At 41.5% G+C, this 25,176-nt stretch overlaps 1 protein-coding gene and 1 non-coding gene across 3 annotated transcripts in view; one reads left to right on the top strand and one right to left on the bottom strand.

Moving 5' to 3' along the window:
• The window catches only part of TEK (TEK receptor tyrosine kinase), a 102,040-nt gene that overhangs the window by 23,434 nt on the left and 53,430 nt on the right, over positions 1-25,176 (bottom strand). For both annotated transcript variants that reach the window (XM_040238006.1, XM_040237997.1), the window contains exons 5-12: positions 21,074-21,205; positions 20,265-20,405; positions 18,471-18,599; positions 16,107-16,258; positions 14,221-14,365; positions 7,202-7,363; positions 4,925-5,059; positions 435-722 (exon numbers count right to left, since the gene is read on the bottom strand). In XM_040238006.1, the coding sequence (XP_040093940.1) occupies positions 435-722; positions 4,925-5,059; positions 7,202-7,363; positions 14,221-14,365; positions 16,107-16,258; positions 18,471-18,599; positions 20,265-20,405; positions 21,074-21,205 (1,284 nt within the window). The remainder of the gene's footprint in view (positions 1-434; positions 723-4,924; positions 5,060-7,201; positions 7,364-14,220; positions 14,366-16,106; positions 16,259-18,470; positions 18,600-20,264; positions 20,406-21,073; positions 21,206-25,176) is intronic.
• Positions 4,219-4,292, top strand: TRNAG-UCC. Its single transcript has one exon. It is a non-coding gene; the product is annotated as a tRNA-Gly (tRNA).

Consider the following 25,176-nt stretch of genomic DNA (forward strand, 5'->3'; position numbering starts at 1 on the left):
GTCCACATGCTGCAACCACTGAAGCTGGCGAGCCCTGAGAGACCCTGCTCTGCAACAAGAGAAGCCATCACAATGAGAAGCTCACACCCTGCAACTAGAGGGTAGCCCCTGCTCGGTGAGACTAGACAAAGCCTGTGCATAGCCACGAAGATCCCAGAGAGCTGAAAATAAACAAACTTTTTTAAAAACAGGAAAGGTAAATCGTAGGACAGGTCTGCCCGTATTATTGTTAGTCCAAACATATGGAGCATTCATATATATTCTGGGTCACTAAAATGATTTGAGGTGTTGGGGGAGGGCACTCATTGGCCTCCACTTACAACTACCTACCTGTCATGGTTTCTAAGAAGCAGACTTGAAGTGATGGGAACTAAATCTAAGTGGCGGCCACCAAGCGTCATTCGGGCAAGCCTGGGGCAGCGTGAGTTACTTACTGTCGCTAAGGGTCCAAGCGATGAGATCTTCGCTCCATTCCCCTTGGGCCTTGGTGTTGACTCTGGCTCGGACTATGTACTGCTCCCTGGGGTGTAAGTTGTTAAGCAGCACTGAAGTCAAGTTGCCTGGCACTTTAATATTCTGCTGATCACTATTCATTTGCACAGATCTCCTCTCAACTTCAACATAAAAGTCATCTTCTGAGCTTGGGAATATTGGTTGCCAGGTCAAATTTAGAGTGGTCTGACTTTTTGGTAGGAGACTGAGACCTCTTGGAGGAGGAAGACCTAGGAGAAACCAGAAGGATCATCATTTTTATAGGAAGTGAAGGTAACAACAGCCCCCAAGGACAACCTTGGCTTCTAGAATAATATACAAGCTAGCAAAGAAACAGCCACTAGCAGCCATGAAATACTTTTTTTCCCTATCAAAATAGCAAAGCTTTAAAATATTAGTGCATAGTTTGAGTAGCTGTAAGACAAAAATACAACCCCCTCTGAAGGACAATTTGGGAATATGTTTCAAGAGCCTTAGAAATGATCATATACTTCGTATAATCTGACTACCAGGGATTTATCCTGAAGAAATAACTCAAAGGAAGCAAAAAGGCTAGGGACATGAAGATGTCCCTTACAACATTATTTATAATAACAAACAATCATAAGAAACCTAAGTGCTCAAAGTAGGGAAATGCTTTAATAAATTATGATATAGCCATCCAAGGGATTAAAGGATTATCATGAAAAGTACAGAAGCCCCTCCAAAACTTGTAACACATGAGAAATACTCTAATTTCCACTTGGGAAAAGTCACATCTACCATCGGTGAAAGAGGAAGGAAACTGAAAAAGTTGGAAACACTGGATTTGCCAAGGTTGTGGGGTTGCAGGTGAGCATTCAGTGTTCCCATTTTGAGCAATATGTTTTAAAGCAATTTCAGGGTTACATTCCCTTAGCAGGGACAATTTCACATGTGATAACACAGCGATGGCAGGGCCAGGCTCTGATTACATCAAGGTTTGGCTCTGACCACAGGCTGTATGGCCATAATTACCCCCAAGAACCTGAGTCACCAGAGAGGTAACTAAATGGAAACAACATGAGTTGTGAAATCAAAGAGGCAGAAGCATGCCCCTTTAGTTCTGTGACCTTAGGAAAATTTATGTAGCATGAAATAAAAACACTCACCTTCCAGACTCAAGAGGAGAAATGAGATAATGGAGATGAAAATGCTTGGAAGGTGTTTGGGTTCCATCAACATTTTCCCCCTCCCTCCCTTCCTTCCTGTCTTATCTTGTATCAGTGGACAGAGAAGGAATCTGCAAGTTTTCAACTAGTAACAGCACACTGATATTTTAAACTCCAGATATAAAGTATTTTCAAAACATAGACTAGGGATCCTCTCCTCATGCATTTTCAGTGGGGACATTACTGCCCCTAACAGGGCAAAAATTGGCCCTTGGGGTATGAGAAAATTTTAGATAATTACAATGGTTTATGAAGGACCACAATATATAAACAGATTTATGGTATTAAAATTCATGGCAGAAGAGACATTAAAACAAAACAGAGACGGTGTCTTAAGGACAAAACTATCTAAGAAGCTCTTTAGAGGGTTATAATTAAAAAAAATAAAGAAGTGGAAACAAACGAATGTATATATAACAATCACTTTGCTGTACACCTGAACTAACAACATTGTAAATCAACTATTCTCCAATACAATGAAAAAATAAAAATAAAAAATAAAGTAGAAGGCTGAGAAACTTGGTCAGAGGTGACAGGAAGTGTCTATTTCCACTCCTCAGGGGAGGGACTCTCACTAACAGCTTTGACCACCCATAGACGAGGGAGAACCAGCAATCAGGTCTGCCACCTGCTTAGCACTATGCTACAGGTCTCGTTGGCCTTTTCTCCATAACCTTTGCAAATTGTGAGAGGTGACGTCACTCTTCTCTAAAGTTCCAAAATAAGCCACCTGGAATGGGCAGGCAGGCTTATAACGACACAACAGACGGAAAGAGGGCTGATGGTGTAGCACAAACCTGGAAACCTTCTAAGCCTGTGCCTTGTACGGAGGAGCAGCCCCATAAATGGTCATTTCCTCTCTCCCCTCCCTTTGAGAGCACGGCTTACCCTTCACCCCTCCCTACCTGCCCTCTTTCTGCCGTGTGTTCAGAGTGTGTCCTGTCCCCTCCCCTCCTGGCCTTCCCGGCCTTTGCCACTCAGTCAACACACTTATAAATAGTGCAACTGCCAAATGAATTTAAAAACAAACATCAGCAAAATTCAGATGATGGGAAAAGATGAACCTTCAAGAATTCCCTTCCCACCCACCCCTGAGAACTACTTTGAAATATTCCAAGAGACCTCTGAATACATCCTGGCTGGAACATATTCTGAGAGCTGAAGACAGCACACTGTGGATCTGTTAAGTGTTTTATGTTCTGTTCCATAAATACTTTCCATCTGAGTCAGATTATGCCCTTCCCCTTTTGATTCAGCAGCACTGGCCTAGGAGAGAATAAGCTACCATTTGCTTTGTAGCAGCAACCTGATGACATTTCAGGGGCCCCTTGCATCATAGTCATGGAGGTTCCTTTTATCCTCTAAGTCATATGTAGTTTCCAGGGTTATTTTCTTTTTAAGATCTTATTTTTTTTTTTAATGTGGGCCATTTTCAGTCTTTATTGAATTTGTTACAATCTTGCTTCTGTTTTATGTTTTGGTTTCTTGACTGCAAGGCAAGTGGGATCTTACCTCCCTGACCAGAGATAGAACACGCACCCCCTGGATTAGAAAGCAAAGTCTTAAGCATTGGACTGCCAGGGAAGTCCCTGCCAGTGTTATTTTTGGTGTTACTACCTGGTGGGTTCCCAGGAAGCCATTGCTTACTTGTATAATGCTTCTACAAGCATCAGAGTAGCTCCTGAGTTTCATTTGGTTCATTAAGGATGCTGCTGGTCAGATGAACACTAGGTGGGGGGTGTGGAAGGAAGAGTGTGTGAGGAATGCACAACCTTTGCAGAAGAGCTTGACGCTTTTCCTAGTTTCTCATTAAAGCATCCGATATCCTTCTGCCTTTAGTAAATGGACGAAAACTAGGAAAACTCAACAATTGGGAAAGGATTTAGTGTCTTTGGGCTCCAGGTTAAAAAAATAGTAATAATAACTGGAGAAACAGAAAGGGATCAAGTCTGAAGATCTAGTATGATGATGAAGAATCTGATACATCACCATAGCCAAGTTATTAACCACTCTGGGACTCTACTTTTCAATCTATAAAATGGGAAAGATGACAATTCTAAGAATTAAATAAATGTGAACCTGAAACTGTAAAGCACTGACCAAGAGATAGTAACAGAATGGTTATACACAAGGCGCACTACAACATTAAAGAGAACTTTAAAAGGACTCACTCAGACATTTCAGAGGAGGGGACCTGGGTAGCAGAAAGCTGGAGTTCAGGTCAGCATCAAGGAAATTTCACAAATTCAAAAGGCTCCTCAGTTTACACAATAGAAGACTGATAGCTATTGACTAACACTGATCCATCAAGAAATAGTGCTACAATTGGAATGTGTAAACTTAAGACCAGAGCATCATACATCACTGGGGAACTTATTAGAAATGCAGATTCTTGAGCCCCGTTCCCACTCCAAAACTTCTGAATCTGAAACCCTGGAGGTGAGGCCCAGAAATTTGTTTTAATAAGCTGGGCAGATGATTCTGAGGGAAAATAATGTTTGAGAACCACTGATTTAGAAACATAGAGGTAGAGACCTCCCTGGTGGTCCAGTGGTTAGGACTCTGCACTTCCACTGCGGAAGGCATGGGTTCGATCCCTAGTCCAGGAAGTAAGGGGATCCAAGATCCTTCATGCCATGCCATGAGAGAAACAGGGTGGTATATATCATATGGCTCAAGGAGATAAAGGAAATAGGATGGGGAAATGGAGGGATAGAGCATAGGACTGCTGTTCTTAGGTAAAAGCCTTTCAATCTATTCAATGTTTTCACCATGTGCATGAATGACTTTGAAAAGCTAGAAATTACTTTATAAACACACTGGGATTTGTGGAGTATGTATGTAGCAAGAGCCTGGCCTGGGCCCTTAGGATGGAAACAGGAAGCTGGTGGAAAAAACTCAGGAGCCAAGACTGAGCACAGTTGCTACAAAGTAAATCCCAAGTCCTCAGGGATGTCCCTGCCTTCCTGAAGGCTCATCTGCTTCCTTCTCTGTCCCCGTGGATCACTCCAGCCCCCTCCCCCAGGGAGACAGACCAGGAGAGCAGCCCAAATAAAGGGCTGGCTTGGCTCCAAGTCTGAAGCCTTCCTGTCACTTTCCCACCCATTCAAAAGCAAACCCCTTCCACCACCCTTCCCACCCACCCGCTCACCCACCACCACCCTTCCTGGTCTTCCTTCCTCTTTCCCCTTCCTCCCCCACCCACCCAGCTCCTGAATAAATGCCTGTTTGCTTCAGCTGACCGATGGAAGCTGTTGTGAATCTCCTCACAGGGCCAGGATGGCCTTCTCCGCCCTCTCCACGCCGGACCAGCTGCACGCAGAGCTCGTATTCCGTCCGAGGCTCCAAATAGTTGAGGGTAACAATCTCATTTGTCACTGAGAAGAGGGAAAGTCCAGGAAACTTAAGTTGGCAGTCTTTTACATTCTTTAAACTGGAATGCTGTTATTGTGATGGGAACTAATGTTTGGTTTTTAAAAATACAATGTCTGAGTAGAACAGAGGGGAGATTCCATCTTCAGGGTCTCAGTGTTCCTACTATAAAGAAAACAAGGCTTTTTCATGTATCTCTGTGCCACTCATACATTTCTGCTCTAGTGTTTCTGTATTTTCATTTGTAGAGTAAAATCAGGCACATCTTCAACTATAGGGAATACCAATCAGATTTAGGGGGAAAAACTCAATTAGAATAATATAAAATAACTGCTTTCAAATGCAAACAGTGATTCCAATCAAACTATCAAGAGAAAAGACTCTTTGAGGGTTTGCTTACACTAATCAGACAACAAATTTGTAATAGTCATATCATAATAAATAAATAAATAAATTATCTGAAGTATTTGAAAATACCTCCCAGAAACAAATGACATATGCTTCTTTTCTTCTGAGCTATTTGTATGAATATTGCAAAGGTAGATTTTTGCCTTACCACATAATCAAGTCAGTAAGGAAAAATACTGGACTGTGTTTAAGGGTTTTTAGAAAACCTCTTTGTGGATGTCCATAAAGAGAGGATGGATTATCAATATCCTATTTTTTTTAAGCTGCTTTTTCAAAAGACCTAGCCATTGTCAATAGAAACAACAATCCAGCAAATCAGACTTATACTCCTGGGATTCTGAATTTTGGATGAGTGTTCAAAAGAATGTGAAGAGCTCCGTAATACCACCATGACTTTATTTAATGTACTCAGGTCAGCTAGTATTTTTAAGCCCCAAACCTTCGTTTTCTTCTTTTTTGGTAACTTCCTTGATTATATGCGTTTAGTCGCTCAGTTGTGTCCAACTCTTTGCGACCCTTTGGACTGTAGCCTGTCAGGCTCCTCTGTCCATGGGATTTCCCAGGCAAGAATACTGGAGTGGGGTGCCATTTCCATCTCCAGAGGATCTTCCAGACCCAAGGGTGGAATTAGTGTCTCCAGTGTCTCCTTCATTGCAGTCACGGGTAGGCGCCCTTTCAGGAATTCATGGGCATAGTGAGACTAGAGTATTGATGGAGGTGTGTATGTTCCCTGCAAGTGTGACTGTGGTATGTCTCATGATAAGATGGCACAATTTAAGCAGGTGGGTCAACAGATGGTGCTCAGCTTTAAAAAAAAAAAAAGTGCTATTACATCATCATGCAACAAGCAGGACTCTAATTTGTGTTTCAAAGTAAATTTAAATAAATTTAACTGTTCTCATGAATGTTTGACATTTTATTACATTTGAGGCTTTTGCTTTCAAAAAGGTGGGGATGGGCCTGTACTCCCACCTCCCCCTACCCCAGTTCAGTCAGCCACAGCCCAAATTCCTTCCCAAATTTCTGTGAGTTAGGAAACTGCAGTCAGGGCAAAGTCAAATAAGAAAAAAACAAAACCAAAAACATGTTTCAGTAGCAACAGCTGACTCATTGGAAAAGACCCTGATGGTGGGAAAGATTGAAGGCAGAAGAAGAGGGTTGACAGAAGATGAAATCGTTGGATGGCATCACTGACTCAATGGACATGAACTTGAGCAAACTCTGGGAGATGGTGAGGGACAGGGAAGCCTGGTGTGCTACAGTCCATGGGGTCGTGAAGAGTTGGACACAGCTTGGCGACTGAACAACAGCAGTAGCAGCAATCACCCCTCAGATGTAAGCAGATTAAGTCTCTGCCTTTCCAGTGGGCCCTGGACTTCCTTGTTACTGTAGTCATGGTATAAGCATGTATCTTTTTCCATGACCAAGCAAGACAGAGTAAAAATGGGACTGGAGAGCCAGAGAGACCTGGACAGGGAGTATTGATGAAGATAGTAGCTCCTGACACAGGCTGGTTCTGTGTCCCATTTTACACCATGCCTTTCAGAAAGGTAGACCCAGAACTCAGAGGAGCCATCACCCCGCCACTCCCTCCTGAATACTCCAAAGTAGAATCCATTGCCACAGCCCCTACCTTGGGGTAGAGGGTTGAGATTGAGAGAGAGGATGTCTACATTTGGGGACAAATTTCTTTTCCTGGTGTCCCATCTCTCGCTGGAGATTTCCTTGCCAAATCTTACCTTGAATATGCCGCCAAGCCTCATAGTGATTAACAGGTTTGTACAGAAGCTTCTTGGATTTGATTGGTCCATCCCCAAAGTAAGGCTCAGAGCTGATGTTGATGACAGCAAAGTTGTGTCCAGTGTCGATCACATTTGGGGCATTTAAGGGCTTTGGAAGAACTAAATAAAATGGCAAGAATCAGATCAGTCCTTACCCTTTGGGCTTTTACCACTGTTTTGAGATGGGGTAGTGGATGAGTGCCTTTACATTCCTAACAAAGCCGTCTTCGAGTTCTCTGATCAGATTCAATGCACTTACCCGCTCTGTGATCTCCTGGCTTTGCTCTCACCTCTCCAACCTACCATCCACAGAGTGCTTTCTTAAAGAATGAGCACTCCTCTGATCAAGAGTTTTCCGTGTGTTCCCATTACATTTCAAATAAAATCTGAAATTCATACCATGACCTGCCAGGTCTTATACAATAGCACCCCTGCCACCTCTTTAGCTCCCTCATCCTCTCATCCAATACTCTCCACTCCCAGTGACCCTTCAGTTCATTCACCTAACAATGCACCAGGCTCCTTTCTGTCTCATATTCTTGGCTGATACTATTCTCCTGCAAGGAATGCACCAGACCTCCCACGATTCTGCAGTCATCGTTTACTCATCATTCAACTCTCAGCTCTGATGTGACTTCCTCACAGTGTCTATCCCTGAACATGCCACACACTTCCACAGATCTTCTCCTTCATGGCAATTTTCAGAATTCATTATTCTTTGTGTGATTATTTAATATCAATCATCCTACTAGACTACCAGGCTATGTCTGTCTGTCTGTCTCTCTCTGCTTAGAGCAACATAAATTTATTATCTTATAGCTCTGGAGGTCAGAAATCAGAGGTCTCTGGGGGTCAGTAGTTAATCTCACTGGGCTAAGATCAAGGTGTTAAAAGGGCTGTGTTCCTTTCTAGAGGCTGTAGGGGATAATTTGTTCTCTTCTTTTCAGCTTCTTAAAAAACACCTGTATTCCTTGACTCATGGTCCCTTTGTCCATCTTCAAAGACAACAAACTCATGTCTCTCTGACCTTTCTTCTGTTGTGATATCTCTTTCTGACAGTCTTTAAAGACTGCTGTGATTAGAATGGGTCCAACTAGATAATTAGGCGGCTCAAATGGTAAAGAGTCTGCCTGTAATGCAGGAGACCCGGGTTTGATTGCTGGGTCAGGAAGATCCCCTGGAGAAGGGAATGGCTACCCACTCTTGTATTGTTGCCTAGAGAATCCCATGGACAGAGGAGTCTGGCGGGCTACAGTCCATGAGGTCATGAAGAGTCGGTCATGACTAAGGAACTGAACACACTTATATAATCCAGAATAATCTCCCCACCTCAAAGACCATGTATTCTCAATGGGACTGAAATAGTACCCTCAACAAGGTAAAAATTGGTTCTTGATGAAAGAAAACATTCTTAGATATTTCAATGGTTTTTAGCCCCCATAAGAGGCATGGTAAATAAACAGATGTACAGTATGTTTACCATGTGAAGCAACTTCTGGTTTGAAAGGAAAGGATGTCTTGTCAGGCTGTCAGTATCCTGTTTACTCAATTATAGAAGTAGCTCAACTTACTCAACTTGCTTTGAGTCTTACTGAACTCCCATGAGTTAAGAGGTCCACCAGACTCCTGGGGCATGGAGAACACGTATGGGAATGGGGTAGCCAAGAAATGAGACAGACTGTGAATCTGTCTCTTCTGCTCATGCACAAGCACCATGGTGTCACTGGACTTCACTTATGAAATTCAAAGATAAAATTTCAAGTTGAAGACAGCAGAAACTTAAACCAAGTATAGGGCCCTGTGTGGACAGGTCATAAGCCTATAAAGCCAGCCCTGCACATCACCCTTGCTGTATGAGGGGAGCATTGCAGTATTTGGAGATGGGCGTCTTTAAAGAGGCAATTCAGTTACAGTGAGGGCTCCAGTCATTGCTAATCCGGTATGACGGCTGTCCTCATTAGCATATTACTCAGTTATGTCCGACTCTTTGTGACCTCATATACTATAGCCAGTCAGGCTTCTCTGTCCATGGAATTCTCCAGGCAAGAATACTGGAGTGGGTAACCACACCCCTCTCCAGGGGATCTTCCTGACCCAGGGATCGAATCCTGGTCTCCTGAGTTGCTGGCGGATTCTTTACCATCTGAGCTACCAGGGAGGCCCTCATAAGAAGATAAAATTACCACACACACACACACACACACACACACACAGAGGGAAGACCCTGAGAAGATACAGGGAGACTATAGCTATCTACAAACCAAGAAGCAAAGGCTCAGAAGAAAGTAACCTTGCTAACAGCTTGATCTCAGATCAACGTAAGATTACACTGATCACGTAGCCTCCAGAACATTGAGAAAATTAATTTCTGTTGTTTAAGCCACTCAGTCTAGAGAACTTTGCTACCGCAGCCCTAGAAACCTATTATATATGAATATAACACAATCTACTTATTCTTTCTAATGCTGATGGATATTTGGACTATTAGGAATAAAACTCCTCAGAACATTCTTAGAGATTGTTTAATAAATGCACTCATTTCTTTTGAGCATCAACTTAGCTGTAGAATGTCATCACAGGGTAGGTGTATGCTTAGCTTTAGTATATACTGCCAATTTTCCAAAGTAGTTGTTCTAATTTGAACTCTGGGAGGAAAGTCTAGTATAGCCAACCTTCTATATGCAGGTTCTGCCTCTGCAGATTCAACCAAGGGCAGATCAATATTCAGAAAGAAAAAAAAAAAAAACTCCAGAAAGTTCTAAAAGGCAAAACTTGAAATTTTCCATGTACCAGCAATTATTTACAATATATTTACATTATAGTTACGATTTACATATCATTTACATTGTATTAGGTGTTACAATAATTCCTCTTGTCTGCAGGGGATACTTTCCAAGACCCCAGTGGATGCCTGAAACTGCAGACAGTACCAAATTCTATATACACCATTTATTTCTCCCATACACACATACCAGAGGTAAAGTTTAACTTATAAATTAGGCAGAGTAAGGGAATATTCAAATTGCTAGCATCACATTGTTAAATACAATAAAAGTTTCTTGAACATGAGCATTTTGATACCATGACAGAGGAAATGATAATGTAGATGTCTCCTAGGTGACTAATGAGTGGGATACATGGAATGAAGGGAAAACCCACATCCCAGGCAGGATGGAGTGGAACAGTGTGAGGTTTCATCAGAACAGTACTCAGAACAGTACACATCAGAACAGTACACATCAGAACAGCTACTCAGAACAGGACACAATTTAAAAATTACATATTGTTTATTTCTGGAATTTTCCATTTAGTGCTTTGAGCTTCAGTTGACCATGGGTAACTGAAACTGTGCAAAGTGAAACCACAGATGGGGGGCTGGCTATTGTTTAAGTAATCTAGAGATGATTTAAAGTATACAGGAGGATGTGCGTAGCTTGTACGCAAATACTACACCATTTTATAAAAGGGACTTGAGCATCTGTGGAGTTTGGTATCCAATGAGGTCCTAGAACCAATCCCCTACAAACAATGAAGGAGATCTGTATCTCTGTATCTTTTTAAATATTATCATTAAAGACACTGCTCAATTTACCCACTTGCAATTTTCCATTTTGTGGATACCAGTCAATATGACAGTGAAGAGGCATCAGTGACTTAGAACAAGAGATATTTCAATGGACTGATGTTGTGTGCTGTGTCTTATTTAAAAATTAAAAATTAGAATCTGTGACTCTTCTGAACCTTAGCAACATGGTTTGTTTTTTTACTTATTATTTACTTTCCATGGACAGCAAATATTCCAAAAATAACATAATTTGTCTTGTCTGCATATCACTTCCTTTCTTCCAAGAACAAGTATGATGTAAGAAATTATTTTGATTGTGTTAATGTTTTACTGAATAAAATAGATCCAGGCTTTTCCAGTAATCAAAAAAAAAAGTATTAAAGATTCTGAGGTTGTTTCTGTGGGTTCTCAGGGCAGGGAATCTAACTCTATGAGGCTCTATATATGTTACTATTGTTACTGACCTTTTTTTAAAACAAGATTATGTTCTGGGTATTTACTTTCATTGACAGAATTTACCTCTAGGATCACCCAAAGATTCCTAATCAAGTAGTGAAGTAGGTTACATACACATCAACTTCCATTATCTTGCTTCCTTTTGTGTAACAGGAGAGACTGAGAAAGCAAAATGATCTAGAAATGATGATGCGGGGTTGGACCAGGTTCCACACTGAGATTGGCAGTTCACAAGATGGGCTACCTTAGGCAAGTCACCTAAACCTCTGAACCTAGTTCTGGACTGATCAAGATGGGATAACAATACTATTGTGCCTGGTCTTTATAAAAATGAAGTAAGATAGGACTTCCCTGGTGGTCCTGTGCCTAAGACTCTGCACTCCCAAATCAAGAGGCCTGGGATCAGTCCTTGGTCAGGGAACTAGATCCCACACGCCACAACTAAAGATCCTGCCTGCCACAACTAAGACCTGGCAAAGCCAAATAAATAAATACGATAAATATTTTAAAAATATTAAGATGAATGAAGCATTTAGTCCAATGCCTTTCTAGAATACATACCACAGAGTTATTAGGTGCTTTTGTCTAAATACATTCAAAAGCAACTTTCAAATTTAAAATTTGTATTACCTCTCTGTACAACAAGGGAACTTGGATTTACTTCCACTCTATTCCTTCCCCTGAAGCCTCAAATGTACACAAATCCACTTGGAATAATTACGAATTTTGAAATACTATTTCATAGTAGGAAGAATACTCAGAACTCTGAATATATGAGAAAATAATTCATGTTCACTGTATAGCAAAGTCTGGGCTTCATATTAAGTGAGTAGTCTGCAAATTAAGATTCTCTAACTTCTCTGTAGTGAATCAGAAGTCAAGACAACGAGGAAGTTAAACTTTCTACAAAAATCAAATCACTGCCAGACTTGTGCCAGATGCAATTCCACTACTTAACAATCTCACAATCACCCTGAGTGGTAGATAAGCTAAGCTTTATTTACAAATAGAGAAAGGTTCAGACAGATCACCCAGAGCCAGACATCCTAGAATGTGAAGTCAAGTGAGCCTTAGAAAGCATCACTATGAACAAAGCTAGTGGAGGTGATGGAATTCCAGTCGAGTTCTTTCAAATCCTAAAAGATGATGCTGTGAAAGTGCTGCACTCAATACACCAGCAAATTTGGAAAACTCAGCAGTGGCCACAGGACTGGAAAAAGTCAGTTTTCATTACAATCCCAAAGAAAGGCAATGCCAAAGAATGCTCAAACTGCTGCACAATAGTCCTCATCTCACACACTAGTAAAGTAACGCTTAAAATTCTCCAAGCCAGGCTTCAGCAGTACATGAACCGTGAACTTCCAGATGTTCAAGCTGGATTTAGAAAAGGCAGTGGAACCAGAGATCAAATTGCCAACATCTGTTGGATCATGGAAAAAGCAAGAGAGTTCCAGAACAACATCTACTTCTGCTTTATTGACTATGCCAAAGCCTTTGACTGTGTGGGTCACAACAAACTGTGGAAAATTCTGAAAGAGATGGGAATACCAGACCACCTGACCTGCCTCCTGAGAAATCTGTATACAGGTCAAGAAGCAACAGTCAGAACTGGACATGGAACAACAGACTGGTTCCAAATCGGGAAAGGAGTACATCAAGGCTGTATATTGTCACCCTACTTATTTAACTTATATGCAGAGTACATCTGGAGAAGGCAATGGCAACCCACTCCAGTACTCTTGCCTGGAAAATACCATGGACAGAGGAGCCTGGTGGGCTGCCGTCTATAGGGTCGCACAGAGTTGGACATGACTGAAGCGACTTAGCAGCAGCAGCAGCAGAGTACATCATGAGAAATGCTGGACTGAATGAAGCACAAGCTGGAATCAAGATTGCCAGGAGAAATTTCAATAACCTCAGATATACAGATGATACCACACTTATAGCAGAAAGTAAAGAACTGAAGAGCCCCTTGATGAAAGTGAAAAAGAAGAGTAAAAAAGTTGGCTTAAAACTCAACATTCAGAAAACTAAGATCATGGCATCTGGTCCCATCACTTCATGGGGAAACAGTGGCAGATTTTATTTTGGGGGGGCTCCAAAATCACTGCAGCTGGTAACTGCAGCCATGAAATTAAAAGATGCTTACTCCTTGGAAGAAAAGTTATGACCAACCTAGACAGGATATTAAAAAGCAGAGACATTACTTTGCTAACAAAGGCCCAAATAGCTATGGTTTTCCCAGTGGTCATGGATGGATGGGAGAATTGGACTATAAAGAAAGTTGAGCACCAAAGAACTGATACTTTTGAACCGTGGTGTTGGAGAAGACTCTTGAGAGTCCCTTGGACTGCAAGGAGATCCAACCAGTCCATCCTAAAGGGAAGCAGTCCTGAATGTTCATTGGAAGGACTGATGCTGAAGCTGAAACTCTTAACACTTTGACCACCTGGTGCGAAGAGCTGACTCATTTGAAAAGACCCTGATGCTGGGAAAGATTGCGGGTGGGAGGAGAAGGGGACAACAGAGGATGAGATGGTTGTATGGCATCATCGCCTCAAGGGACATGAGTTTGAGTAACCTTCGGGAGTTGGTAATGGACAGGGAGGCCTGGCCTGCTGCAGTCCACGGGGTCGCAAAGAGTTGGATACAACTGAGCAACTGAACTGAACTGAACAGAGAGGTCAAATTAATTTGCTCAAAGCCACACCCAAGTTTACTAGCTGTCAGCCATAAAAATCAAACCCAGGGCTATATAATTCCAAAGGTCATAAACTTAATCCCTCCTTTCCATTTCAATGCATGTAATTTTTTTTGCTTAAGGCTTAGAATCCTGGAGGATTCCAAAAGGCATTTTAAGTGGTCAGAGGCATTTCTATCTAAAGGCAGCACCCAGCAATACATAAATGCAGAACCATCAAGGATACAATCTCTTCCCCTGGAAAATGGAGCATACCTTTAACAGAAATGTTGAAAGGCTTTTCCACCATCCCAGCCACTGTGTTCACACTGCAGACCCAGACTCCTGAGTCAGGGGGCAGGATCCGGTTGATGGTGAAGGTAGCCACAGAGAGATGACCCGTGTGGTTAAAGTCTTTTGGCTGAAAAGGTCAAATACAAAAAATAAAAAAGAAGCTTCTACAGAGGTATAAACACAAAGGTTCATAACACTGACCCCATCTCATTGTTAAATAAGAAGTTTTCTAGGAGAGATTAAGAAGATCAGTCCAAAGCTTGTATAAGCATTGGCTTATTTCCAAAGCTATTGTAGTAACCCTGCAAGTTTATGTTGGATTGACGCCCTTGCAGATCCTGCTGTTGTAGTTGTGTGTTTGGGAGTATGGGATAAACACTTCCAAGCAAAAAGTCTAATTCCTTCTAAACTGCTTCTGGTAACATTTGTTTATTTCTGGTCCAATGCAGTGATGGCTGAGTGAAAAGACAAAATGGCTTCTGAAGTGTTTGAGAGGCTGCTGAGTATGGTATTATGAAAAAAGTCAAGGCTCTGAAAACATATGGGCTGGAGCTCACATCCCAGCTCTGCCAATTCTAGCCAATTGCTTGGGCTTCTCTGGTGGCTCAGACAGTAAAAAATCTGCCCACAGTGCAGGACCTGTAGTGCAGGTTCGATTCCAGGCTTAGGACGATCCCCTGAAGAAGGGAATGGCAACCTACTCCAGCATTCTTGCCTGGAGAATTTCATGCACAGAGGAGCCTGGTGGGCTACCATCCATGGGGTCACAAACAGCTGGACACAACTGAGTGATTCTCACTTTCTTTAGTTATTTAACTTCACCCAACCAGTTTCCACTTCTGCAAAATAACTAACTAATGTTAAGTGAGACGTGTGTAGTGTGGTCAGCTCTCACTGGAGGGTAGCTGTGACTAGGGTAGGCCAAAAAGATTTTGGAAGCTGTCAATCAGCTCCTACTACACCTAGTGGATTGTTAAAGTGGAATCAGGAACATCTGATGTGTGAATATTCTGCATATTCTGCCCCTAAGACATCACTTGGATCTAGCCCTGGTCAAGTTGATTTCTGGTCATCTTTGAGAGGAAAAAAAAAATAACTAGTTCAAAGTCTTTAGACAATAAAATAAATCAATTTCCTGCAGACCACTTGTGACACAGAGAAATTTGAGGTGGTACCTGTCTCTGGTGCATTTGGCATTGTTGAAAGAGGAAAGGGAAACATGTGGGAAAGTAGCTTAGCCCTTATTTCTTTCAAGCAAAGAAAAACGATGTGGTAGCACCCTAACCAGTGGTAAGTGCCAGAAACGAAGACCCAGTCTTGTCTGAGATGTGATACACACACACATATACATATACATGATAGACTACTACTCAGCCATAAAACAGAATAAAATGATGCCATTTGCAGCAACATGGATGGACTTATTATCATACCAAGTGAAGCGAATCAGACAGAAAAAGACAAATATCATATGATATCAGTTATATGGGAAATCTAAAATGTGACACAAATGAACTTATTTACAAAACAGAAACAGACTCACAGACGTAGGAAACAAACATGGTTTAGAAAACAAACATGGTTACCACAAGGGAGAGGGGAGGTGGGGGATAAATTAGGAGTTCGGGATTGGCAGATAGAAATCACCACATTGAAAGAAGGACTTAGTGTATAAGAGAGGGAACCATATTCAATATCTTGTAATAACTTTTATTGGAAAATAATCTTGAAAAATATAACTGAATTACTTTGCTGAAAATAACACAACACTGTAAATCAACTATGCTTCAACATTTAAAAAAGCTATAATTTGTTCTACCAAAGGAAAAAAGAGAGACAGAGAGAGAGAGAGAGAGAATAACTCTTACACGGAGCACTGTCCCATCTGGCTTCACCAGGGTCATTTCTTCATTAGCAGGTCGGGGCCAGCCAGATGCTTTGCAAATGGGGTTAAATTTACCACTGTTCACTTCTATATGTTCTGGCAAATCCTCTATCTTTGGAGTCATCCTTGGCACACCTGAATGAAGGAAACAACACTGTGAAACCTAATCTTTAACACAGCAGAAGCAGAAAATATGGAAGTAGTTACCATCTAGCAAGTCATGTACTGGGCAAGAAATCTGGCAAGTATTTTATTGTTTTATCATTACATAATAAATTTTGGGGGGTAGTTGCTCTCAATTCCCATTAAAATGGTTAGCAGAACCAGAATTCACACTCTTTGCCATAATGATGCACTTTCTCAGGGTCCTAGGGGATACGGTCTCAATGCTGAAATGGTCATCATCATCACATCTCTGCAGATCTTACTGTCCAGTCCCTCTCTTGCTTTTTAAGGGAATTTATTTTTACAAAAACAAAAACCAAAGCCAGTTCTTCTTCCATGCTGCAAGCCCCCGATTCTCTGATTAACAATGTGATCATTAGTTTTGATATCTGAGAGATGTCTCATTGATTGGGAAGACTGCAACTGGCTGATGATTAATTATATTCACATTTACATCCAAGAAGTGAAGTGGAATAAAATTCCCCTAATCAATTTCCCATCAGTAGCCAAATAAAAAATACCGCTGCCAACATGGAAAGATGCCTAAGGAAAATAAATGCCTCTGATATCGAGAAAGGCATCAGGATTCCTTACTTAATGTCTGCAGAGTCTTAGAGAGTTTTGGACCACATGTAGGACACAATTGAAAGTGGTCCAACACTCAGTAAGTAATGTAGGAGATGGACATGCACTTAAAACATTGGAAAAGTGGCTGAGTTCTTTCCAGAAAAAAAAGAACAGCAGTCATTTACAAGCTGCTCCATAGCAGTGGTGAGAGGAGGTGGGGGTCAAGGTAAATGCATCAATATTGATATTTTATATTGATATCCTATCTCTCAAGCCTAGAATGAAACAAGTGAAGTGTATGGAGCAGAAGAGGAAAAGGTCTAATAGCCACAAAGGTATTCTCTGATATATCTGCAGACCTGGGGAGACTGTAATGAGAAACTTTGCCAAACTGTTTAGCACACTTAGGTACTGGTGTTGGAATTGTTCGAAGTGCTCTAACACTTTCAATCCATGCCTTTCCTTCTCTGTCCCCTTGCAGGATTCTGCGATTAGATGGAGGTTGGAGGTACAGGTAGAGGGTGTGGGAAAGGGGGCTGCCCCTTGAAAGCCCAGAATCTGGGTCTAAGTTTGAGAGTCTCACGTTTGTTTTTGTTTTTTTTTCCGCAACGCCGGCCTTAGTACAGAAAGGAAGAAGTGGAACAGAAAAGACAAATCATTAAGCTTGTCTGTTGTCCACTTTCAGTCCATCCTCTGACAGCCCCATAGCCTTTCCTCCCCTCTACACCCTCCCAGATTCCCACCCTGTAGCAAAGTCCAAATGCTGGGGTAGAAGGGAAAGTATAAAGCTGACAAGCTAAGGCCTTTGAGAAAACAGTTGGTATTTCTCTCCATACTTGTTCTGATATTTAAAACTCACAGAGAAAAGACTATAAATGTCTTACTACTCTGAGTGCAGATTTCACTGGACATATGTTATTTATATTTGTTTGACTGAAAAAGTAATATATGTTTATTATTTTTAAATTTTAAAAATATGCTTCTTTTGATTTTAAAGAGTATATTCTAGGACAGGGGTTAGCAGACTTTCCTTAAAGGACTAGATAATAAACATTTTCAACTTGGCAGGCCATATGTTCTGGGTGGTAACTACTCAACCCTGTTGTAAGAGCAGCCTCACATGATCTATGGTAAACAAAGGGGCATGGCTGTGTTCAAACAAGATTTTTAAATGAGAACAGATGGTAGGGCAATAAAAAGGAATGAGAAACATACTGATATGTGCTACAATATATATAAACCTCAAAAACAGTATGGTAAATGAAGAAAGCCAGCCAAAAAAAAGTGTAATTCTTTCACTGCTGTGCATATCCAGGGAAAAGTCTGATCCTAGAAAAGACTGTCAAAGAGGTAAACAGAGCTCTTCAGTGGCTGGTTATCACTCACTGTGCTACAAAGTGCACGAGGTTCATTCTTTATGGGAAAGGCCAGTGTGAGAGTCCATAAAGAAGGTTCAGAACGCTGTCCTTTAGAACAGAGGATCTGTTCTTCCCTACTTCTGCTTGGAAACAGAAGGAGTTTAAGACTCTTGGGCTAGTGGGGCAAGAATTATGCCAGCAAAGCTGGGTTCAGACATGCTGAACTCGGCCCTGATTACAGTGTTACCTTGCTTTACCTTCTTTCTCACACTGGAGCCCTTGGCGTCCTGGAGAGCAGAGGCATCCTTGGAACCGATCGCATTTCTCCCCATTGGTGCAACTGCACCTAAGCTTACAGTCTGGCCCATAATAACCAGGCTGGCATGCTGTCAACAAAGACATCAACAACTAGTGTTAATATGGGGGAAGGGTGAAAACTCAGTCTGTAAGTGGCTAGTTCTATTTTTCTCTCCAAGCTATCAACCTTACTGGTTATAAAAGGTAGTAAGTGATATATCTGTATTACCAAGCAATTAAAGGTTAGAGAAATTCTGATTCCAGACAAGTTGAATAAGCACTTACCAGGCCACCTGAAAGGACTGAAGAGTGATGGGGTGGGAGGGAGGATGGGAAGGACCAGGAAGGTTCTGAGGGGAATTAAAACTTGGAATATGGGAATGGTGTGCTCCTCAGCTTTTAGTCTCATGGTTGGCACAGCTGACACTATGTGGGGATGTTGGAACTCCAGAGAAAACCTGAAGTCTTACTGGTAGAGGAGTCTTAGAGGACAGAGTCAAGGGTAACTGCAGCCACTTAAAATTGAGAGGGAAAATCTAGAAAGGAAGAACGAGAGGGAGGAAGTCCCAAATTTTTGGCTGTTCCCTGAACCACACATCTTAAGTGCAGGCTCAACACAGCCCATCTAAAGGTAGAAGGAATGAACTGAGTCTGAGCTGATGCCTGGGAGTCAGAGTTTGCAGTTTGAGTCGTCCCAAATTGATTGCCTTATAGGACATAACAAAACAAAATAAACACTCTTCAGAGGAATATACTGCACTCCAGAGTCTCCTCACTGTAACTTTCACAATGTTTAGAATACAATCAACACAAGAAGAAATGGAATAGTGCCATGTAGTCCATCTCCCAGCAGTACCAGATATGGAAAAAACCTGACTTTGGGGAGCAAATACTGAAACATCTTTGAGCTCTGGCTAACTCACCACATTAGCATTTGTTAGGGAGGGTCTAGCATATTTGGCTACAGATTCATGTTAAGTCGGGCTCCCTATTTGGCTCAGTAAAGAATCTGCCTGCAGTGCAGAAGATGCAGGAGACGTGGGTTCTATCCTTGGGTCAGGAAGATCCCCTGGAGGAGGAAATGGCAACCCACTCTAGTATTCTTGCCTGGAGAATCCCATGGACAGAGGAGCCTGGTGGGTTACAGTCCACAGGGTCTCGAAGAGTTGGACATGACTGAGCACACATGCATTCACGTTAAGTTACTGTGTGATAGTCTATATGAAAAGCTTATTGGAAAGTAGATGAGAAACGTATACCTCTGAGCTTCTTTGAGTAGGTGAAGCTAGTATCACTTGAGCAAGGGCCACAGAAGATAAGATCTTAACTTCCTCGATTTTCAAATCCCAAATCTTGTCTGTATCTGACATAAAGTACTGATATTTATGATGTAGTGAAAAAAAAAATCTATGCCTTTCCAGCCCAAAATGTGGTCTGAAATGCAACAGCATCATCTGGGAGCTTGTTAGAAATGCAGACCCTCAGTCTTCCGTCCAGACCTATAGATCAGAATCTGTGTTCTAAAAAGACCCCCAGGTGATGTGTATCAGCAGCACTTTCTAAGTGGTACAGAGTCTTAATACAAAAGCATAATTAACTTCGGATGAAAGTATCTTTGATTCAAAACCCTATAGCTCAGCATAGACAGTTGACTGAGTAGTCCAGGTATGTCCTACACACCGATGTCTGGGAAGCTGGGTCTCCTTGGTATACCTGCTAGAACCTTGTCTCTTCAGGGTGTGACTGGCCCATACCTTCATTGCACTGCAGACCCTTCCAGCCTGTGGCACAGGAACACCCATAGGGGTCTGGGAGACAGAACACAAAGGACTTGCATCCCTCTGGTTCACTACACCTTTCTTTACAAGTTCTGCCAAATGTGTGTGGTTCACATGCTACGGGAGAGAAAAAGATAATTCAGAGGCAAATACCCAACCCTTTGAAAGGCATGATTCTTCTTTTCAAGGGTCTCTCCTAGACCACTGAACATGGAAAATAGTCCAGTCTGAGCCATGGAATAGTCAGGGTAAAGAACCCTTATGTAAGGTGGACACCTTACAGATAATGAAACTGCCTTTTGGACAGGACATAGGAGCCACTACTCCCAGTTATGCAGGCCATGCATTGCACAAACTGACGGAATGGTGTTCACATCAATGACGTCACAGATTTGTACACCTGTCACAACTTTCCCCTGGTGGCTCAGCTGGTAAAGAATTCACCTGTAATGCGGGAGACCTGGGTTCGATCCCTGGGTTGAGAAGATCCCCTGGAGAAGGGAACAGCTACCCACTCCAGTATTCTGGCCTGGAAAATCCCATGGACTGTATAGTCCATGGGGTCGCGAAGAGTCAGACACGACTGAGTGACTTTCACAACTTTCCGGTGGTTGACAATAAAGAGCCTTCAGGAAAGGGCACCTTTTTTGAATTCACACAAAGTTACCATATCACGTCACAGAGGCCATTTAGCTTCCATCCCCAACTGTATCCAGATCTAAAATTTGGATTCAGCAATGATTGATTTTAAATCCAAAGGTACTCATCAAGCACGCTTGACTTACCCTTCTCACACGTTCTCCCCATAAACCCAGGAGGGCAAATGCATTCCCCAGTATCTTCATGGCAAATCCCATTGTTCATACAAGCAGTGCAGATGCGGTTACATTCAGGTCCCCACTTCTGAGCTTCACATCCTTCGGTTAAGGAAAACAAAACTCTGGTGAGTGGAGCACATTCATTCCTCAAAGCTCTGGATGAGCACCTGCGACATGTTAGTCACACGAGTGAACACTGGTGAATGAAGATAAATAAAACACAACCTCTGCTCTCAAAAAGCTAAGAGTCCAATGCGGGAAACAGACATGTAATGGAACATGATAAAGACAAAGACAGAAGTACCCAATTATTTTTTTAACTTTTCATTTTATATTGGAGTATAGCTGATCAACAATGTTGTGCTAATTCCAGGTGGTCAGCAAAGGGACTCAGCCATACATATACATGTACCCATTCTCTCTTAAACTCCTCTCCCACACAGGCTGCCACATAATGTTGAGCAGTATTCCTTGTGCTATATATATCGTAGATCCTTGTTGGTTATTCATTTTAAATATAGCAGTGTGAGAACTAGCTAATCTGTATTAGGGTTGGAATATGGCATAAAGGAAGGCTTCCCAGAGGAGGTGGTATGTGAGTTGAATCTGTAAGACCTCCTAAGTGACAAAGAAGATAATGCTGGAGAGTGTGTTCTGGGCAAAGGCTAGATTGGGAGGAAAACATGGTATGTTTGAGGAGCTGCAGGTACAGTTAGAGACAAGAGGAGTGGTTTTCAAAGTGTGACCCGTGATGAATAGCATCTCCAATCTCTGGGAATCTGTTAGAAATGCAAACCCCAGACTCCTATCCATGACTTACTGGATGAGAAACTCTGGAGGTAGCTTAGTACCCTATGCTTCACAGGTGTTTTAGATAATTCTGAGGCATGCCAAAGTTTGGGAACATCCAGTTTAAAGAATGTAGAGAAAAACCTAAATGGGCAAAGAATCGGAAAAAGAATAGATATATGTATATGTATAACTGAATCACTTTACATATGAAATAACACAACACTGTAAATCAGCCATACTTCAATATTAAATAAAAATTTTTTAAAGATGAAGAATGTGGAGAAGGGAGACAAGCTAAAAGGGGAAGCAGGAGCTAGTAGCACTCAAATATTCTTCAGGTAGAAAACACAGAAGAAATGAAACAAGATCCAAAACCGAAAGCACAAGCATGGTAAAAGGCTTCCTAGATTCTCATTTCCTGGCTCCTCCACTTCAGTGCCTGGTGATTTGAGATTGTTAATTAGACCCAAAGACACCTTCTAATATAAGGAAAACTCAGGGGGAGTGGGGTGGGGTGATCTTTTGTGGTCAGGAATTTAGTTTAATCTTTCTTCTGAAAGGAACTAATGTCTTTGTCCCTGAATATGAGTCTCACAGTGGTAAACTTGGACCTGTGCCAATGGCTTATAATATTTTTGGCAAGAACTCCTGGTTATCAGTATTTTCTCTAAAATAATCAGTAAGACTGTCAACACAGACCCAGTCTGACAGGCAACCACCTAACAGATAAAGCTACAAAATGTCTCAAAGCTGATGTTTACATGCCTTCAGGTACAAAGGGGAAAATCCTACACAATCGGTGATTTCTTGAAAGCCAGACCCCAGATTATCTTCAGACGCTGAGAACTAATGATGACAGAACCCCGGGATAAAAGTGGGTCTCCTGTTACATTAACCTATGTACCAATCTGTTGACCTGACACCGTTTCATTCTTAATCCTGAGAAAGAGAAAAGGATTAAGCTTGAGGAAGTAAATGGGGTGATCTCTCAGGGATGAAGGCAGGAAAAGAGTTCCTTGATAAGCAACAAGTATGCAGTTCGTTGTCATTTAGTCATTAGTCGTGTCCGACTCTTGTGAGCACATGGACTGTAGCCTGTCAGGCTCCTCTGTTCATGGGATTTCCCAGGCAAGCATACTGGAGTGGGTTGCCATTTCCTTCTCCAAGTATGCAGTTAGGCCTCTGTGATTTTCTTCAAAATATAAAAAGGTATTGTGTTTTAGGAAACTATAGATCCATGGCATCCAAAGAGAAATCTTACAATCTTAATGTTTTCAAAAAATCTTGAAAAAAAAAAAACTATATTGGAGTATAGTTGTTTTACGGTGTTGTATTAGTTTCCACTGTATAGCAAAGTGAATCTGCTATACTGTCATGGAGAGAATTTACGCTGAAAAGAAACCCTGTAAATATAACCAGTTTGATTTTTAATATTCAGTCTTTATGACAGAATATCACCCTTATGGCAGAAAGTGAAGAACTAAAGAGCCTCTTGATGAAAGTGAAAGAGGAGAGTGAAAAAGTTGGTTTTAAGCTCAACATTCAGAAAACAAAGATCCAGTCCTGTCAATTCATGGCAAATAGATAGAGAAACAGTGGAAACAGTGACAGACTTTATTTTGGGGGGCTCCAAAATCACTGCAGATGGTGACTGCAGCCATGAAATTAAAAGACGCTTGCTCCTTGGAAGAAAAGTTATGACCAACCTAGACAGCACATTAAAAAGCAGAGACATTACTTTGCTAACAAAGGTCCATCTAGTCAAGGCTATGGTTTTTCCGGTAGTCATGTATGGATGTGAGAGTTGGACTATAAAGAAAGCTAAGTGCCAGAGAATTGATGCTTTTGAACTGTGGTGTTGGAGAAGACTCTTGAGAGTCCCTTGGACTGCAAGGAGATCCAACCAGTCCATCCTAAAGGAGATCAGTCCTGAATGTTCATTGGAAGGACTGATGCTGAAGCTGAAACTCCAATACTTTGGCCACCTGATGCGAAGAGCTGACTCATTTGAAAAGACCCTGATGCTGGGAAAGATTGAAGTCAAGAGGAGAAGGGGATGACAGAGGATGAGATGGTTGAATGGCATCACTGACTCAATGAACATGAGTCTGAGCAAACTCCAGGAGTTGGTAATGGACAGGGAGGCCTGGCGTGCCGCAGTCTATGGGGTCACAAAGAGTTGGACATGACTGAGCAACTGAACTGAACTGATTCCTAGGGTTCAAATTTACCTGAAAAGATATCCTAGTTATGAGAAATGGACAAATGCCTTCAATTGTACCTCATTTCTTAGTAAACATAAAAGAGGTCAAGCAAGGAAAGTGTTCATCATCCAGTCGTGTCAGACTCTTTGAGATTCCAGGGACTGAAGTTCGCCAGGTTCCTCTGTCCATGGAATTCTCCAGGCAAGAATTCTGGAGTGAGTTGCCATCTCCTTCTCCAGGAGATCTTCCCAACCCAGGGACTGAACCTGGGTCTCCTACATCGCAGGCAGATTCTTTATTGTCTGAGCCACCAGGGAAGCCCCAAGTAGGGAAAAGTAATTTTAAATGGGATGGTTGTGACCCAGCTCAAACTTTGTTAGAATGATTTTAGATATTAGCAGTGCTCTTCCAACAGTTTTACTGAAATGAGAGCAAAAGAAAAGAAACGTGCTTCTGACAGTCTAAAAAGGAGACAAACTGGAGATCAAAATGTGTTCGAAGTCTTTTATCTTAAAAGTTCAAGAGAATTTTAAATTCTAAACTATGCTAAGTCTTATTTGCTCTGATGTTAAAGAAAAAAAAGCTTTAAACCTTTTACCATGTATCAACATCTGATGTTTCTGATATTGTTAGGAAATTTGCCAATTTCTATCCCTGACTCTGAGCATGGAACATGGTGCTATATCACATTGGAGAGACCATCTTTTTATTTAAAAAAATTTTTTTAAGTTATGAAAGTATGGTAACACATTTACATGAGACTTGGAAAATACAGAACAAAGATATATACAGTTCCACTATATATTACAATCATTTAAGTAGATAAATTAAGATTTTTAGTTGGAGTTTCAATATCAAGCTGGAGAGACCATCTTAATGAAGTGAATGCAAATTGTGTCCTTGCCATTCAGATTCTCAAAGAAAGGGGATGACTGAAAGGGGATTTTACTTGCCCAAGCTAGATGAACCACACTTTTCATAGGTCTATTGTCATAGACCAATATCTGTTTATCTATTTATGTATGTACCTGCTCTGCTTGAGAATTACCTGAGGGACAGTCATTCATCTTATTA

The sequence above is a fragment of the Oryx dammah genome, unplaced genomic scaffold, assembly GCF_014754425.2.
Source record: "Oryx dammah isolate SB20612 unplaced genomic scaffold, SCBI_Odam_1.1 HiC_scaffold_1, whole genome shotgun sequence".
Classification (NCBI taxonomy): Eukaryota; Metazoa; Chordata; class Mammalia; order Artiodactyla; family Bovidae; genus Oryx; species Oryx dammah.